General features: G+C 48.7%; 2 protein-coding genes across 3 annotated transcripts in view; one reads left to right on the forward strand and one right to left on the reverse strand.

Annotated features, from left to right (window-relative positions):
* The window catches only part of LOC105450684 (T-box transcription factor TBX20-like), a 58624-nt gene that overhangs the window by 6330 nt on the left and 32828 nt on the right, over positions 1–19466 (forward strand). Inside the window, exons 2-3 of the mRNA XM_011690635.1 lie at positions 5924–6353; positions 19006–19279. Coding sequence (XP_011688937.1) covers positions 5924–6353; positions 19006–19279 — 704 coding nt within the window. The remainder of the gene's footprint in view (positions 1–5923; positions 6354–19005; positions 19280–19466) is intronic.
* LOC105450683 lies at positions 15906–18667 on the reverse strand. 2 transcript variants are annotated; one of them, XM_011690634.1, is made up of 3 exons: positions 18589–18667; positions 18079–18240; positions 15906–17191 (listed from the first exon to the last, which is right to left on the reverse strand). In XM_011690634.1, the coding sequence occupies exon 3, from the start codon at positions 17153–17155 to the stop codon at positions 16388–16390; it is 768 nt and encodes a 255-aa protein (XP_011688936.1). In that variant the 5' UTR covers positions 17156–17191; positions 18079–18240; positions 18589–18667; the 3' UTR covers positions 15906–16387. The 2 variants fall into 2 exon arrangements, with proteins under 2 accessions (XP_011688936.1, XP_011688935.1); XM_011690633.1 differs by having other exon boundaries at positions 17955–18240.

Genomic DNA, 19466 nt, shown 5'->3' on the forward strand with positions numbered 1-19466 from the left:
GAGAGAGAGGGGGGGGGGAAGAGGGAGAGAGACGGTAGTCGCGTGATCGAGTATTAGCGGCGGCCCCGCCGGTGTCTCGCGATCTAAATGAAATGCAATTTATTTTTTAACGCGGCCTCTCTCTAATCCGTCGGCGGTAATGGTGCCGTGTTGACGGTTCGTTGCAAAAGCCATTGGAAGTGAAACGCCGACATTTTACATGCGCACGCTGGTTCTTTTTTTCTTTTTCTCTTGCGTCGGTTTTCCGCGTCGATTATTTTCTTTTAAAAGCACCGTAATTAAGAGCTATCACACTTCGCCACCGCGGATCGTGGATCGAGACATCCGAGCGCGCCGAGCGGCGCGAAATAACACGTTCGCGCCGCTCGGCTATTTGAACTGTAATTATCACAATTTTCCGTAGCGTAATCTCGCAGTATTGCGCGTTACGCACTATATAATTTGAAAATCGTTCTCTCCGCGAACGCGTATACGCGATAATCCGCGGATAATCGCGGTATATAGCTATAGGTCATATATATAGTTCTCCATAGCTATGCGCTGCACGTAAATATATATATAGATGCGGGAGACGGTAATTATAATCGAGTTCGCGACACCGAAAGTCGCCGAAGTTAGAGCTCCGACTCGGCCCGCCCCGAAGTAACTTAAGTCTGAGGTCCACCTGATTTACGGAAGCTCACGCTCGATTCTGAATGAACGACGACGCATCTCTCCGCCCGGAGTCATCCCTCCCGCGCGGAATTGGAGCTCTGCCCCGTCCTCCCCTCCCCCTCGTACCTGCGCGACGCGGGTGCTCCTCTCTTTCCGTCCGGGCGATTCCGGTAACGCGATCGGTACACCGGATCGCGCTTGTGTCCATCCACCCGGGCGACGTCGTTCGAAACGCGGGGCCCGGGTGGTGACAGGATTCTGGGTGGTCGGCCGTCGGTCTCGGCAAAAGGAAGCTTACGTCAGTAGCTCGGTCATATTTCTTCTGGTCTTAAAAGATCACATGGAACATGGGACCACCTTCTCATGCGCGCGCGCACACACATTGTTCGATGCTATCCCTCTCCCCTCCCTTCTCTTTCTGTCTCTCTCTCTCTCTCTCTTTCTCTCTCTATAACTCCTTCTGTATATTTGCCCGCAAAGCTTCCGGCCGAGCATTCATCCTCGGTCTGCCCCTGCGTGGTGTCGCTTTATGCGAGCGTGTGCCCATTGCGAGATGGCACACTTTAAGTCTCACCATCGGACCCGTGCCTGTTTTTTTTTCACGCTGTGCGTCTCATGGCGACTCCGGAAGGGGTCCGAAGTTATTTCATGTTAACGTTGCAAAACTAAAGGAGCCGACAGAAAAAAACGAAGCATTTGTAAAAGAGGCCATTTGTAAAAATTTTAAGCGTTTAACAAACATAAAGGCGGACAAAGGCCAATACTGATACATTTACCTGTTTCTAATAATTTTTATTTAGCTTCAAAAAATGCGTAGCGAAGCAAAAAAAAAGGTTACGAGATCAGAGTTTAGAAAAGAGTCGACAGTTAAAAGCGGGGCAGACACAACGAGAGATATTTGCAATTGTACGAGAAAAAGGAGAGAGAGAGAGAGAGAGAGAGAGAGAGAGAGAAAGTATGTGTTCAACAGTTTACAGATTGGCTTTTTGACATACTCATTTTACCTTCCTTAGTAAATTGAATAAACTAAATTTGCATATATTGAATTGGAATAAACTATATTAATTTGTGTCGTATAAATTAATGTTCTTGTACCTGGAAGCTCACACCATATTTCATTCTATAAAAGCGCACATTACTGAAGCATTAACGTGCGTGAAGAGATGTTGGGGGGGATAATATTTATATAACTCTAATAAATTAAAAAAATCTTTTCGAATATCGCACGCCTCGTTTTCTCAGGAAATTTCTTAATCAGGTATTATAACGCGCTGCGCGCTGCCGCTTCACGCAGTATATATACTCTTTATTCCTCTATCTAATCTGTTTATCTCCACTTATCTGTTTATGTATCTCTTTCTCGGAAAAACGGAGGAGAAACGTGTCGTCTCGCTGGAATAGGTAGATTTTCAGCCGGAAAGCCGATTGTTCGCAAATTAACGAGCGACGGGCGGGGCGAGATGCACGTCCGGGCAATTTCGTCGTGCGTGACGTCGCGGAAGGCCGACGAGGACGACGACGGCGACGCGTTCGCGGCTCACGCGAGAGAGACACGCGTGTCGAGGTGTTAATTTTAACGCACCGGGCTCTCTTTTTTCCCTCTATCGAGCGCGCGTCCACCGGCTGTTCTCGCGCGAGGCCTTAACTTCTTCCCGAGAAGTTCGGGCAGTCCTCGGCGATGTCTGAACGAGGAAGCCGAGCGATTTCGAAATTTCTTGAAAAAAAAAAAATAAAAAAAATGAAAGGGAACGCGTAGATGCGCGCATGTGTATGTGTTCGTTCGCTCGCTCACTCGCTTGCTCTCGCTCGTTCGCGCGTTTCTTTAACACGTAACTCGCGGAGCGACGTGACACGCGTGCCGCGACGCGAACCACGGACGTGGCCTCCGCAGAGCATTATTATTAGCCGTCCGCGTGTGTGCGTGAATGCGCGAGTGCGTGCGTGCGTGCGTGCGTGCGTGCGTGCACGCAGATGTGCGCGCACGCAACGCGCGAGCCGCACGCGATGCGCGTAACTACGGCGCGCTTCGCCTCCTGGCGCTACCACAGCTTGCATCGCTCTCGCGTTCGAATTTCGTGAAATTCGCGCTTTCGATACTACCACAGTCTACAAATATTTATACACACCGCGCTAATTTAGTATTTTGTTTATTTGCTTTTTAATTGTTTCTTCTAAAAAAAACATATATAAAGGCATATAAAAGCATATTAATTCACATATAAAGACATTTAATGCTAAAATTATCAAAGCAGTAAAAACAACTGATAATTTTTTCTTAAATTTGTAGCACTATATTTTCAAGTAATTTTTATTGTAATGTGTAAATCTGTCAATTTATTTTTTCTTTTTATCTTTTTGAAAAAATATAATTAATTTTTAACGGAAACTCCGATGTCTTGAAATATTAAAAGTTCTTTGAAAATTGAATATTTTTAAATGAATTTCCCTTTCTCTTTAAAACTGTCATAATTTTGTTTGTCTGGCTGTCAGAAATTGTTTTGCAAATCGCGAAATTCAAACAATTCCCATATTTCGGAATTAATATAATGTAAAGCTCTCTGTCAAATATATGACTTTCTATACGAATTTCAAGTAGGAAGGAAAGAACGTTCTCGAGGCGATCAAGAAATCGGCGATAAACTCCCGTAAGAAAGCGACTCGTTTCGCGTAAACGGAACACAAATTGTTAGGTTTGCGCCCAGCACGACGTACGAAACGGCGAAAGTAAATCGCCGTCGTCACCATCGTCGTCCTCGTCGTCGTCGTCGTCGTCGTCGTCGCCATTATCATCGAAAATTCAGCGGAACCGGTTTTGAGCGCATTCGAGAGAAGCGCGACGAGGAGAGAAGCGATGAAATCGGCGCGGCGCGGCGGCGATGTGACCAGGAGCCCGAAAGAAAACGGGAAGCGACACGTCGAATTAGCGTCTGCGATCGACGGGCGATCATCGCCGTCGTTTAACTGGACTCGGCCGAGCCGCGCGCGAGGTGGAACACCTTATTCCCCGGCATGCGCCGCAGAAGCCGTTCGATTACCCGCGTTACGAAAAGCAGATACTCGCCTCGCGCCGTTTCCCGCTTCTCAGCGGGGAAAGAAGCGGGAAGAAGCGCGCGCCCGGTGACTCATTAAGTCGTTAGCGGGCGCAAAGAGTCGCTCTCCCCGGAAACGAAAGAGACTCGGCCGTTTCGCTCGTTTTTATCGGGGAACCATCTTCATAAACGATAAATATGACGGGTATACCTGTATCGCGGATAATTATACTCCCTCTCCCCCCCCCCTTCCCCTCTTCCCCGTTCTTTGAAAATATTTCAGAAATATTTATTGCGTCTTGCTTCGAACATTGAATGCTATCTTGATAGCATCAGGCGAGTAGAGGCGCGGATTCGCTCGCGTTCAGCACGGTAAATACGGCTGTCAGATCCTCCTCAACCCTCCGGTCGATACGCGATTTTCACATCAAGCGAATAAATTTCCCGTATCGGACAGCCGTATCTTGCGGTGGACGCGCGGCGCTAAATGGAAATAAGAATACCGGGGCCGTATAACAGCCTTTTCCGTGCGCGAACAGGCAGTTTGCGGCGGCGGCGGCGGCGGCGGCGGCGGCGGAAGACAAGTCGCCGCGGCGGCGGCGATCACGGCGGTCCGTTTTCTCGTCGACGACGACAGCGAACCGCGTCGATAAATTTCCCTCCCCCCTCGCCCCTCCTCCTCCCCCCTCTCCGCGCGTCACGATACCGCACGTGCGTGAACGCACTTCGCGAACGCACGGAACGCGGCCCGGATCCAATTTGAGATAAAACGCGCGTCCGGAAGACGCATTGTTCGCACGGAATAGTACAAATTAACAGATCGATATCGCCGGGGCCCCGGCGCAATTAACATTGTGTACACACCGGCACGGGGATCGGCTTTCTTGAAAATCTGACGGTTTAATTAGGCGCCGGCCACCACACCTTGTGGCGCAGATGCGGGGCCCCGACCGATTAATTAAACAGGCGGCGGGCCCCACCCGATATCGTCCGGGCTCATCTCGCTCATTTAAATCGACGCGGTTCGCGATAATCGCGAGGCTTGCCTTTCGGGGGAGGAGGGGTAGAGAGCGGGGGGGGGGGGAGAGGATTTCGTTTCCGTGTCGTCTTACGCGACGGTCGTTGACGCCGTTTTATTTCGCGATAAATCTCGATTCCCGATTCGACGGCTATTATACAATCTCGTTGACATCGCGTCCGTTGAAAGTTTCAATCAGAGACAGACGACTTATTTATCAATGTTACAATTAGGACAGAAATTAAAACTATTTGCGAATTAGATTTCGACAATTTGAATAAGTAGTATAAATTACTAATAAATCAATGCTAATAGTAACGTGGCGATTACAATAGCCACGCTACGCTCATGTCAGGCAAAATGTGTTCGACATATGTTTATTTTGAACGCACACACTCGCACGTCGATACAATGCGCACACGTATGTACAACAAGTTACACATCGCTCGTGCGGATCGGTTAGCACGAATACAATAGAATATCAATATTCCTTCCGTTCTTGTATAGGCTTCTCGTAAGTCGAGCTCGTGGATGGAGAATCCTTCTCTCGCTACTGCATCTACCTCTGCTGTCATATAACTAATACTTTCGTCGGTATAAGTAGCCGAGCGAGAATTAGTTAACATATAATTATAGTCAACGCGCGATCAACAATAGGCAGTTATTTTGAACTCATATAATGTCCTTTCGAAGAAAATATTATGAGATGAAAGGAGAGAGTAGAGGAAAATCAGAGGCCGATGCAAGGAGCGCGCAGTCGACACGCGGACACTGACTATATATTGACTAATACACACGTGTAATTAAAGTATATTAAAGCAGACTTTTATAAAAGTGCGCGAATTTAATTTATTCTACTGACCATTATATTTAAAATTCTCCTCTACAAAATAAGTGTCTCGCAAATCAATGCAAAGTATTTTTTTTTATTACAAGCTGCACGAAAAGAACGATTTTGTTGAAAGGTCTAAAAATTTTGCTGAATACAGATCTGAAAATAATTTTTGTTCAATAATCAAAATAATTTGTTGGAAAGTTAAAAATGATAGACTTTGCTATAAAACGTTTTGATATTCTAGCAACCATTTTGACTTTCTAACAAAATTATTTTAATTATTAAATGAAAATTATTTTCTGATCTGGATCCAGCAAAATTGTTCTTTCCGTGTGCGCATTGATGATACGTTCAAATGCAGTAAACAGAGGACTTTTCATATAGCAGGTGTTCAAGCGTCGCCGGTGAACATTGTGGCGACGGCGACAGTGGTGACGGAGGAGGCGCTCCTCGGCGACGAAGAGGCCGAGAACTGCGAGGGCGAGAGCGAGAGCACCGAGAAGTCCGCGAACGAGGAGGACGAGGAGGTGGACGTCGACGTGGAGGAGTGCAGCAGCGTCGACGATGGCCCGGTTCACGGGATGCTAGCCGACGATCGCGCCGGCACGCCCTCGCGGAAACGCGGCGCGGACGGTGGCGGCGGCGGCGGCGGTGGCGGCGGCGGCGGCTGCAACGGGGACGAGAAGAAGCAACAACGTCTGAGGACCAGCTGCAACTCCGACGAGCTGCGTGACGTCGAGTGCCACCTCGAGACCAAGGATCTCTGGGACAAGTTCAACGACCTCGGCACGGAGATGATCATCACGAAGACCGGCCGGTAAGTGACGCGTGTGTCGATCGGGAGAGATGCGAGAGTCGTGATCGGAGCGGAAGGTGCCCGCGATGCGTTTTCGAGGAACTCGATGCGATCAGGCACGCCACACGTAACGCAGGGCGAATTCGAGCGAGTCGTTTGCAGGACGACGAATCTTTAAAGGCAGCAGGGATGTCCCTCACAAAGTTTTCGTTTTTCCGTCTACTTTTTAACTTTCATCAGAATAGGATCAACAATCTGAGCACTTGACGTTTCACGTAAACTTTGGAAATCGTAGCGAATTTCATATAAGAATATTGAGATTGATCGAATATTGAGACGTTGATCGAACGTGTAATTTATTCACTTGACAAGAAATTCCCCTTTTTAATTTCTGCAGTACGAAGGTTTATCGATTATTTTGAGACATGTGCAGCAATATATATCTTAAAATAAATACGTATTTAAATAATATATTTTTTTTGTAAATTAATGGGACCAGTCTCAATAAGAGGCTGCAGGAGGCTCGCGGGGAGACACGAGAGATCGTGCACTTTTAACGCGGGACAGAAGGAAAAGAGAGAGGTCTTCCCCCGGGTCTCGCTCTTTCAACTTCGCCGTCCGCGCGCCGGCGATTATCTTTACGATATCGTAACGCGGCTCATATTCACGCGCCCGTTAATCGGCCGTATTTAAAGACCGCGACGCCGAAACGAGCGCCTTTAATTCGCGAGCAAACAGCGAGAAAAGAACGGGCAGGGCGGGCAAAGAACCCCCTGCGGACGGACGGCGAGCGAGACGTTGTCGGTAGCGTATAGCGCGCGCGGGGCAGCGACCAGGGGCTACGTCGGCGTACCTGGAACTAATGGATTTCATTGACTGACGTTTTACGAGATATTTAAGGGAGTTTCCGACGTAATTTATCGCGCCCGTTTACGCGCGGACGCGCGCATTTTTATAGGTATGCTAATAAAGTTCGGGGCCGGCGGCGCGGCGGCGTGGCCGCAGCTGCGGCCGGGATGCGTGACCACGTCGGAATTATGAGATATTCGTGCGCACGGGTGCGAGCAAGCGCGCGCTCGGGGTTAGTCGAGAGAAAGAGAGCTGCTAACCGTCGTCGGGCCGTCCTAACGACGGCCGATGCGTGTGCGTGCGTGTGTATATAGCCAAGCGCTCGAGGCGCTACCGCGATGATCGATGCGTCGCATTATCGCCCGAAGTTCGCGATCGCGATCGGGGGACCCGCGGTACGCGCGCGCCGGGGACTCCGCTCCTTTAGAAACTCCCCGGAGATGCTGCGATCGAGATAAGCTTCTCAGGGCTAATTGCGAAATACCGCTCTCTCTCTCTCTCTCTCTTTCGCTCGTTCGCTCACCGAGACGTCGAGGTGCTTCGATTATTATTATTAATAAACGCCAGAAAAACGTACCCTCGGTCACGAGGATAAAAAGAAAAACGTTTCGAATGTTTGCAGGAGAGTACCGTTCGTTAATTTAGAAGTTCATGTAGCTTGAGATATTAAATTTATATCTAATAATCGCTTGTGCGGGAATTAATGTTTAATACTCTCTTCTCGTTGCGACTCCTAATATTATTTCTGGTGCCGCGCCGATATTCGATTTCTATCTACCCTCTTCCAATAATGACAGTTGACCTGCTACCCGTAATTCTACTTGGATCTCACCGATGCTGCCGATAAAATTTCTAAGCCGTTCGCAATCTTAAATTCTGTTGCTCGATTTTTGCGAAGCGTCTCCGTCTAACTGAGGTCGCGTAGGTCAAGTTGATCGATCTGTAGCTTTCATCAGCATCGAGATGCTTGTGATTCATATACGCTTCAATTATTATTATTATTATTAATAAGCGCCAGAAAACGTATTCTTAGTCACGATGGAAGAACATTTCGAATGTTTGTACAACAGTCGTTTGTAAGACAACATTTATTAAGAGGTTTTATTAATTTAAGGGCATATAGCTTGAAATATTATATTAATATTCGCTGCTGCAGTAATTAATTATTCAATGCTCTTTTACTTGCAACTGTTTTATTTCTGGTAATCTTCGCCAATATTCGATTCCAATACTCTCTTCGAATAATGACAGTTAATACGCCATCTATTCTTAAAAAAAAAAATCACCTGGATTTACGGAGACCGCCAATAAAATTTCTGCGGCAATCGCGATCTTTCTGTAACTCGATTTTTGCGCGGAGCATCCCGTTTAATTCACTTAGGCCGCGCACCTTAATTACAATTAAACGCGTATTAATCATTCGCTCCGTTGGACACCGGCGTTTTATTTTACGCAGCCGGCGTTTTGCTTCGCGTAACGCGACGTATAATACCAGCGGCGCCGTGATATATTTATGCGGTGCAGAAAGTAGACGATAATCCGATAAGCCACGCGGCATATAACTGTGAATGTGATTGCGGTTAAGCCGCGCCGTACGCAATTACGACGAGGCGCGCGCTTCGAGGAAACTTGCGCAAACAGGTGCGCGCATCCGATCGAGCCTTATACCTACGTGCGGAGCCTACACACGTCGCCCAGCATCTTGGAGAGATCCGCGTCTCTCTCGAAATATTCCACGTATTTCGTGAGAGGAAGGCGCTCCATTGATAAGCCCCATCCAATCCGTTTTTCGCCCTTCCATCCTGCACGTTCATTTAAATCGCTCGTCAAGCAACAAATTACGGAGATCGGAAGCCTGGAAGCCTCCGACCGCGGCCTCGAGCGACCAGGCGCACTTCAGATCGCCGCCTTCAGATAAATCCACCGCTCCGCGCTCCAAAGGCATTTTATACGAGTTAATTTCTTTCTATGAATGTGTACTTTCTTACCTTCTTCCCCTCCCCCCCTCCTCCACGGCGCCCCGCGTGGTGGTACCGCGGGCTGTTTGTCGGTAGAAATGTAGCTGTTTCAAGCGTAACCTTGAAGTGTTACCGAGGTGATCAACGTCAGGACGTACGCTACACGTACACACACACACATACGTGTTTGTTCAGAGCGGTGCGCGGCTCTCGGATATTAGATGTGCCCCCGCGATAAAGCCCCGCGACTCCGCCATATTAACGCCTACGATTCCTCCTCCAGTGTGCGCAACAATGTGCGACACACGTGACGCCGCGCGGCACCTATTACCTACTATACGTTATCGAGAGGAGAAAGCGAAACGTGTTAGATAAATTGCGCGCCGTCACTCGTTTGACTTCGTCATCGCGATCTCCTCCGATCGCGACGCTCGCCAGCTCGCAGCGGGATCGGTTGCGGCGAAGTGTATATATATACACTCCGCGCGGGTATCGCGTATCGCGGATATATTATTCACGGTGCGCGTTGGGGCAAATTTCCCGGATCTTCAGCGTCATTGCGAAGTAACGAGTGACCCTCGAATGATCCTCGAGTCACGACTGATTGACGTGACGTAGGTATACGTGCTTCTCTTGCTACTTTGGTGTTCGCGCGGGTACACGAGATACAGCCGCGCGCGAGAAACAGTGGAAATCGGGGAAGGGTTTATTATATACGATGGGTATATAGAAGGTAAAAGTAAGCGGCTTCGCGCGCGCGCGCCATGCAGGAGGTATAGAGATGATAATCGATAAGCCGCGTGAGCTTGTAATCGAGAGTGCGATTTCGGATAAGCCGGCAGGCCTCTAATTACGAAATACTTAGCGGCCCTCGGGGAAGCCGCCGGGTAATTATCGTCGGGCGTAAGGTGTCGGGGACGAGGGGCCACCTTCCAGGCGCAAGAAACTTCGGAACGCGATCGGCGCGGCGCGGCGTGGTTCCGCGAAGCGCGTGTGTGTTTACGCCAGGCGCGCGGAAAGCGAGATGATAATTGGATAAGCCGCGCGCGCGCGTATACGCACGCGGATGATTTCGGATAAGACGGACGGCGCGTAATTGCGAAACGCCGCGAGAGCGCCCCGGGCGTGGAGGAGCGATGATCGCCTGAGAATATATAAACCCCGCCGCCAATCCGTGCAACCTTGAGACGTCGTCGCGCGGGGAACCGCGCCGCCGCTCCCGCCTGTGTTATCGTCGTCGGCAAGTGGAAAGTCGGTGGAGTTTAGAGGTTTCGTTCACAATGTTGCACGGTCTAAACCGTGAAATTACGCACGAGTGTGTAAACCGTGTATGCGAGAGAAAAGGTTTCCGTCTCGTCCGACACGCATATTTGGCAAATAAAGTTTTTAACACGTCAGTTCAGTAAGTCAGAAGGTTGTGGAATCGAAGGACGGAGGAAAGACAAATTATATATACAAGCTCGTGGCGACGAACGTCGCTTTATCCCCGGCCTTTGTCGATTTCCGAAGTGAAAAAGAATTAGCTGCTTATATACGGATTTAGACGATCCTCGAGGCATTATAATGTACATCGGTATATGGGAGACGGGATTTCCAGGGGTTCCTGCGGGCACAATGAGCTACCGAGCTCCGAGTTTAAAAAATTCGTAGTAATCCCAGGGCGTGTCGCTGTTCTCGCCGTGTCCTCGGGCCGGGGCGACGACGACGACGACGACGACGATCGATATATCAAGGAACGCGGCGATGCACGAATAGCGTCGTTAGCACGAGGCGACTCGGCACGAAATCCCAGCTGAGGCGAGCTGAACGTCAAGTCCGACGAGTGACAATACGAATTCGGATTCTACCAATCAGGTGGAATTGTCTGGCCCTACGGGGTGCCAGGCCCGTAAACTCCTTTGGTTTCTCCTCCGGGCGTCCCGGGGTTCCTCTCCTTTCCCACGTTCGCACTCGCCACGTTTTCGACGTCCATCCCTCTCCTCTCTCCTCCTTATTTATCGCTTCCTTCGCATTCACTGTTACATAGTTTAGCTGTTTTTAGAAACGGTGGACACATGTACTACAAATTCGACTAAAACGGTAAACATTGTCAACAAAGGTTGCCGTAAAAATAGGAACAGATCTTCTTCCGACGTTATATTCTCTTTGAAAGGAAGAATCGGCGAATCGTTTTTTCTTTTCAAGGAAAATAATGTACAAACAACTGATCTGTAATTTACAAGGGAAAAGAGGAAGGTTGCGAGAGATAGAATCGCCAGTGGAACATTTTTCATCGAGTATCGTCAAACAGGAACAGTGGGTTGTTAAAATCGTATCGTGAAACCATAAAAGCGACATATATTTTGTTTCCTCGAATGTCAAATTTCATTTCTTTTTTCTTCAGTTTCGTCGAAAGAAACAAATGTTCCTTCTAATTAGGCGTTTACCTCGGCACTCGTCGAACGAGCATTATAATTTATCGATGACAGAGTGGTGATCCGTTAAACTGCCTTTTTTTTTCCTCGTGTACGCGGCGGAAAGCGAAATGGTCGCTCCGCGTTGGAGAACGCTATCGCTCGTCGTCGTCGTCGTCGTCGTCGTCGCCGCCGCGGCTGTGCGTTTTTTTCAACGTTTAAGTGGGTAACCGTGGACTGTGAACCGCACGGAATAGGAGGTGCGGACGAGCAGGTCAGGAGAGAGACAGGATACCGGCGGATAGAGGGTACTCGTCACGCGAACCCTTCATCAAGGTGCCAGCAACCTACATTATACACTCACACGCGACCCGGCTCGGGACGATCGTGTGCACGTTACACCGCGGAGAACATGCACAGAGAACAGCATGTTCCGAGAGAAGGAGGAAAAGAGAGAGGGAGCGTAAAAGATAGAGAAGTCGAAGAGGAGATAGGGAGGTGGAGGAAGGGGGAGGGGGAGGGTGGAGGGAAGACAGAGAAAGAGCGAACGAGAGAGGGGGTAGATAGACATCTCTTCATTTTAGACCCCGTTTTCGCGCGGTTACACGAAGTGCACATAATAAATACGCGGGGTAACAGCCTTAGAAGGCCTCCGGAGTGGACTAAACACACTAATGCACGTAACAAATACGAGAGAGATAATATCCTCGCCTCCTCGGAGAACTCGCGGCTGGATTAAGGATGGATACTGCGTCTCGCATCGAATATATCAAAGCGGCGTTACATTATACTGTAAGCGCGATCAAGAACACGCTCGCGTGTTCGATGTGTAGCCCGCCAAATTTAATAAATGCGGAATCCTTGCGGATTTATTATTGTTACTATAAAGCGTCAATCTTATATATCGAAAATATATAAGATATATGTGTGAAACAAAATATTTATGTATTTTAAGAAACCGATGTATTCGAGAACAAGTTAAAGATCGTCTCACGCGATTAATTTTGCGAACGAGTCCGTAGGACGTATAGAATACCTCGATTAATATCCCTTTCAGGCTTCTTCATATTAATATATTTGATTAATTCTATTTCTTTTATTTTCGACCGGCGAAGAACACGTTTCGAACTTTTATATACCGGACAGTCCAAACTGCAGCGTATAATATCTCGTCTGGACGCGAGTATCGCGCAGTCGCTTTCTCTTCGTTATTTCTCTCTTTTTTATTTTTATTTTTTTCGTGTATAGGGACAGGGATATCCTGCCGGGCGGTGTCACGATCATCAGGACGTGAAACGCGCGACAGCAGCGGTATAATAATTACAATAGGTGGCGATCCCACCTGGCGTGGCTGGCGTATGCGGAGTCGTTAGCTTGGTAAACACACTTTAGGTTTGACTCGGACTCCGGTCGAATCGGTATAATATCCAGCGCGCGCTTCCGTAATCCATTTGTACTAACTCCACCGACACGACGGACGGAGGGAGGGGGCCTCTCTCCTCGAGGGGGGTGCAGTGTCGGTGGCCCTCTCACCGTCCCCTCCCTCGCTACGCGGGGAAAGATATATACGAGTGGTTCAAGGGGATTCGGGGTGACTCGGGGTCGAGGTGTTTCTGCGATTACGGCCTCGTTAGCCACGGGCCATCGAGGCGCTTGTTTGTCCTCGCCTAATTTGAACCCGGGGAAATGCGCCGTAATGTCGGACGCGCGCGAGGCCCACACGAATTAGACGATGGACGAGGCGATCCGTTGGAATCAAAAAAATAAATTATACCCGCAGGTGAAATTAGGACGACGTCTGTTATCGCGATCGTGAAAAAAAAGTGACGCGGTGGAAAAACACGTTGGATATCGGCTTGAGCAGCGATAATTTCTCTCTCGAGAGGAGCAATAAAGGGAGGGCCATGTGGCGAGCGAGAAGGTTTCGTTTTAATTGCCGCTATTATTACCCGATCTTAATATCCCGGAGGCCGCGCGACCGGTGACGTAATTGATTGCCGAAAAAATTAATGCAGAGGAACGAACGCGCATTTACCAAGATGGGCTGCACGTCGCGCGTCAATTACAGAGCTGTTTAATATATATGGAAGTTAATGGAAGTTGGAGAGCGAAGTTGAATTAATTTTAAAACGAATGAATATCGAGGACGCATAACATTTCTCAATCTTACATACGCGAGACAATGTTAAATAAATTTTGTATCACGAGATATTTAATTTTTAGTGTCACATCCTCTCTCTCTCTCTCTCTCGCTCACGATGTTTTTTAAATATTATTTCCGAGCAGAAATTCTCTCGTCGAGCGTTCAGTTTTACGGAGCCGTCGTTTCGGGGACGTAAAGCGAAACGGGGGCTGCCGCCACGGGGTTGGTCCCGACACGGTCGCGGCAAATTTCGATATAGGAGCCGATATGCGCTCCGCATCCGAAAGTGACACGCGCCGCACGAATTGACTCGTTCGCCGCGCGCGATCCTCGTAAAAACATGAGTCACTAAGCACGGGGATTCATGGGAGTACAAGCGTAATGCGCGATATGGATCAACCAGGAGTGGCGCATCTCTCTCTCGAGGGAGATCGTCGATCGGTTTCGCCCGTCGATGCTTAAATAATCGGCGCGCTTATCCGACAGGGTGGTCGTCCCCCTCTTTCCCCCCTCCCTCCTCCGTGGCAATTTTCCGGACGATTTATCGCTAAGGTTTACGGAAACGCGTGAAACAAACAAAGACACCGCGGTGAGAATGGGCGGTGTTGCATGTATACGTATACGCATGATTGCGAAATTTATTCTTAGCCTAACGCGCGCGCGAGCGCGCGTGCAGCAGGTGAAAGTCGAGCACCGAGCACACCTCGGTGGAGGGAAACGTCGTTCGACGTCAAGGCCGACTTCGGGCGATAAGCGAGTTAGCCTGCAGCTGCAGCCCCGAGGCTGTCTCTTATACACATGGCTGCAGGGGCTGAAGGAGGTGTAAACGACCCTGATGATTTTATAGAGTGTCAACTCGGGGTAATTACGATAGTGCGCGCGACCGCGATGTTTTTCGACGGGCACGGGATTAATACCCACATTTATACGGCGGTCGTGCGTACACGGCCGCCACAGATGGCCGCTGCTCATTTCGTAATATATGCAAAATTGTACGAAGGCCCCTCGTGATACCGTGCGAGGCGCATACTTATAGCACCTGCCTTGAGTAAACAACAAAACAAATCTCGTGTGTGTATATACGGAAATTAAGCCCGCAGTTGCGTATTAAAAATTAGTTACCTTCTATAAATTTAATGGGAATCTAGCCAATCTAGGCCACCTCTATATAATTGCTGACTAGACTCTATTATTGGCGTCGTGTTGAATTGAAAAATGTTTAAATCTTCCTCTTATTGTGTCCCTAAAATGGACTCTTCGTCACTCAGGCTATGCAGTTTCCTTATAACGTTCCATATACATAGCAGTCGAGCTTCACGACGACGTCGTCAGTCAATCGCGGGTAATTTCGTGTTCTACGTATCGAATATCACGTCGTCGTCGTCGTCGTGAAATCGAGAGGCGAATCTATATAGATCTCGCGGGGTCGAATTACAAAACGTCGTGAGACGTGGCGCAGACTCCGCGAATAAAGAGCTCGCGGAGATGTGTGTGCGCGCGCGCATTTCGTATGCACACCGCATGGCTAATTTCTCGCCTAAGGGCCGACAATCGTGTCGTTAAGGTGCACGGCCGGCACCCCGGGCGACGTAACGACGATATTATTCAAGCGCGGTTGGACAATGCGCTTGTTAAAAAACCGCACGAACCTAACCGAACGCGTACGTGCCGCACGGAAAAGGGAGGAGGGATCGTTTTCGGAGGAGCCCGGCGAAAACCGCAAAACCGCTTCCCGAGGCGGCGAGGTTCGCGTCGCGGGGAACTCCACCGTTCCCCGGGGTATCGGGGGCCCCACGAATAGACTCGGGGGGCACACTCGCGTGACGTAACCGGCGGGCCTCTCTTATCCGCGCTCGCTTAAGGATCCCAATCTCGTTTTCGTCCAACACCGTCGTTCGAACGAGTCCTGCGGCCCCGGACCCTTCCTGCCCCCCCCCCCTCCTCTTCGCTGTGCGAAAAGGTTCTCCTTTGAGAAGGACGCCTGTCATCGCATAAATAGATCTAGAAAACCGCGACGATTACGCCTGCGGTCTCCCTCGTCGGAGGAGGTGGCAGAGCGTTTGGTGTTCGGCGAACAATAGTACGTGCAGCCTTTAAGCTCTTCCGCATGAAAATAACGAATATTTCGTTGAAAATGATCGATAACATACGATTGCAGATTTTACGATGCGATGCTACGGAAAGCTAAAATTAATGACAGTGAGAGATGCTTGAACTCGTTGTACGCATGTACGTCTGAGAACATATTTTTTATACATTTTTATACATTCCAATATCACCGGATGTCTTGCCAGTCACAGATATCACGGCGAGCTGCAAAACGAATTATGAAAAATGACGGTTATTTCAGTAGCGCCATTAATCACAACGTTCTCAATATAATTAAGACATATTGGCGAATTAATCCTCGCGGACCTTTGGTATTCTTGATATCCAGATATATAATCTTGCCCCGCGTGGGAATTTTCGATATTCACCGTCTCACATTTCCCAGACCGTGTGCAGTGTAGGACTCGCATCAATTTAGCACCGATCATCAATTAATTAATCCTCGAATCCTTCCAAGCGGAAGCGCCTCCGCGCGGTAACTGTTTTACATCATGTATATGTAATTATGATAAATTAGTATAAGACACGTCGATCAATTTCGGCGTTTATGTTTCTGGCAGCGTCATTATCTCGGCCGCATTATCTATTCGCGCGCTTCGTCGCTCAGATTAATATCGTGCCGGTCAGTTGCCACATGAGAAACGCGAAGAGCCCGCAGATCTGACTGGACACGAAGAATTGGTGCGCAGGTGTTTGCCATGCGATCACGGCCAATAGCACGTGAATTCCCGCGTAGATCATCAGGATCGTCAGGCACAGGAGGACAGGCGACGCCCTCGTCAGCCCGTACTGCAGTCTCGTCATAAACGCGCACGCCGTCACGTCGTTCGAATCCCTCGGCGGTGCCGAGCTCGCTGCAGCTGCAGGGGTTTTCCCCGGGCCGACTGTCGGAATCCGCGCCGATTCGATTTTCCCCGGGAACGCCAACTTCTCCTTCTTCGCCCTCTCGGTCCGCGGCTTCGACGTGCTCGGTTCTCCGGTCTTCTTCAACACCTCATGCAGTTTTTCCGGTGGCAGAATTTGCTGTATGATCGCGGCGACGTCGGCCTTTTTGTCCCGAGGAGGAGGAGTTTTCGGGATTCGGATCAGTGCGATCCGGGCGGAGGACGTCGTTCTGGAGATCGACGTGGCGTCCTCCGCGGTCACGGACGTGACGGAAGCCTCTGTCCTCAGAGATCTCAGTAGCGTTATTTGCGAATACTCATCCAGCAAGTGTATGTCTCTTCCTGGCGCGACGATTTCAGTCACATCGGCCTTCTCACGATGATGATGACGACCGTGATGATGGTGATGATGAGCCTTTAGTGGATTGCACGGTCCTGGGCACACGATCGGCCGGCCTCGACAGGTATGTCGAGGCGGATCCATCATCCTCAATCTTTCCCGTTGGTTCGATCGAGCTTGCGTCTGGCGCCAGGAATAATTAGATCAGAGCTACTAGCGCACGCTCGCGCTGTTAAATGTATAAGTGTCAAATTTAACCCTATTTGAGTCGCCACTGTGCTCCTATTTAATATACAGTTATTTTTAACTAAAACAATGGAGTTAAATAATTTAAACAACGATCATATAATTTGAGAACTAGACCACATACGTGAATAATACACAACTAAATTCGAGAGCGCTTTCAATGGGAGCGCCTTAATAATTTAAAACGGTTCAAATTTAAAACCCAATTTTGGGTTAAATTCCATTGTTTTATTTAAAAATGACTAAGACATATATTAAGTAGGAGCAATGGGCGACTCCAATATAGGGTTAAATCTGACATTTTAGATTTAACAGTGCGCGTTGCGAAGTTATCAAGAATTAGACGTACGTAATTACTTTCTCGAATAAAATAATGAAGGATTTTATATTGCACCGAAAGTATTCATCGTATCAAGTTTCACATAGTTTGCAATTATGTAATAAATATTACGAGGCGAAATGGCGCGGTTGCGTTTCGGAATGAACGTATTTCACTATCCCTCACGCCCGGCCCGGCTCGCGCGAGCACTTTCAGCGATAAACTGTGCCTGCGAAAGCCAGTTTTTCACTGTGAAAAAAAATCGCTATTGACGTATCTCATCATCTGATCGCAGAAAAATGCCCCGGCGTTCCTCCGCGAGGCGTGTAAATCACAGTGAGACGCGAGAGCCCATTGCGTGCGGTCGCGACGAGGACGTACATTGTGGGGCCGGATGAAAGCTCTCGGTCGGGAACCCCGGGCGGAGCGGAGGGGAGAAGGCAGGGGAGGTCAGGCTACGGTTTTTCCCTGCTGTAGGCCAGCGGGAAATCTTCTGCAGTCGCACCTTCGCATCGTCGACGGAGGCGCGTGCGCCCCGACGCGACGACGTCCCCCGAGGTGTTGAAAGGTCGACGCGACGACCGATTCAAGGCTGCGGGAGGCTCGGCTTTTGTGACGTTAGGGCCCGAGGTATATATCGAGGGCGGACCGTTTCCTTTGCTACTACCTGCAGTTGACCGTAAATTCGACACGACTGAGTGAAACATAGAGGTACTGCGACAAAAAAGAAAGTGTACACAAAGAAACATGATAATGATGGCAAATACGAACAGAACGAATGGGAATCTCTTAGGGAAAACCGTGATGCTTAGGGCAAAGGGAACGAGGCTATACGAAACTTAGAAAGGCAGTTTGAAACTGTTAAGCGGAAAGGTTTATATACTGCACGCGCGCGCGGCGAAACGTTTACGCCGCTGAGGAAAACTTGTTGCCGGCACTGTTCTATAATTAATAACTTCTACCGTTGCGAGACTGCAACGATCGTGAAAGCGGTCACGAAGTGCAAAGGTTTTACCTTGATTTTGCTACGTCATTTTTTGCTAGGTTACATACGCCAGATACCAATCTGTCACGATAAGGATCGAGACTCGTTTTTGTTTGACGCTTTGCAGCTTAGAACTTACTGCTATTATATGTATGCCATGCACGTGTGTTTTCACAAATATAATTATGTAGCTATATAATTTTTTTATACCCAAGTTTAAATTAAGTTTTTTTTTCATCTTGTTTTGAAACGATTCAACATCGGTTTGCGCGAGCAAATTAAATTGTAATTAAGGCTAATTAAGAAAGTTATAAGATTCTCTCGTAAAATATAATTCGTTTATCTTAATAAGCTCTTCCCCCCTTAATTATTCAGATCGAATTAATTTATTGCGATTATCATTACGCTCGTTATTACACCGTTTCTGTACGTGCGTTCTTTCCGCAGACGAATGTTCCCGACGTGCCGGGTATCCTTCACCGGGCTCAAGTCCGAGGGCCGTTACGCAGTATTGATGGACATCGTGCCGGTCGACAACAAGAGGTACCGATACGCCTATCACCGTAGCTGCTGGCTGGAGGCCGGCAAAGCGGATCCGCCGGCACCCGCGCGACTTTACGTGCATCCCGATTCACCCTTCACCGGCGAACAATTGCGGAAGCAGGTTGTCTCCTTCGAGAAAGTGAAGCTGACGAACAACGACATGGACAAGCACGGCCAGGTGAGAGAGGACTATCTAAATCTGCCATCCGGTAAACAACTCGGGTGTCACCGGATTCATTTCGAGCAATAATTTCTTTTTAAAGGACGCAATTTTTTTTAAAGTCTCTGCACATCACCAAAAGTTCTAAAATTGAATTAAAATTAATCGTGAACACATATTCACGTACATTTTTATATTTCTGCAG

Source organism: Wasmannia auropunctata, unplaced genomic scaffold (assembly GCF_000956235.1).
Source record: "Wasmannia auropunctata unplaced genomic scaffold, wasmannia.A_1.0 LD336057.1, whole genome shotgun sequence".
In the NCBI taxonomy this organism is placed as follows: Eukaryota; Metazoa; Arthropoda; class Insecta; order Hymenoptera; family Formicidae; genus Wasmannia; species Wasmannia auropunctata.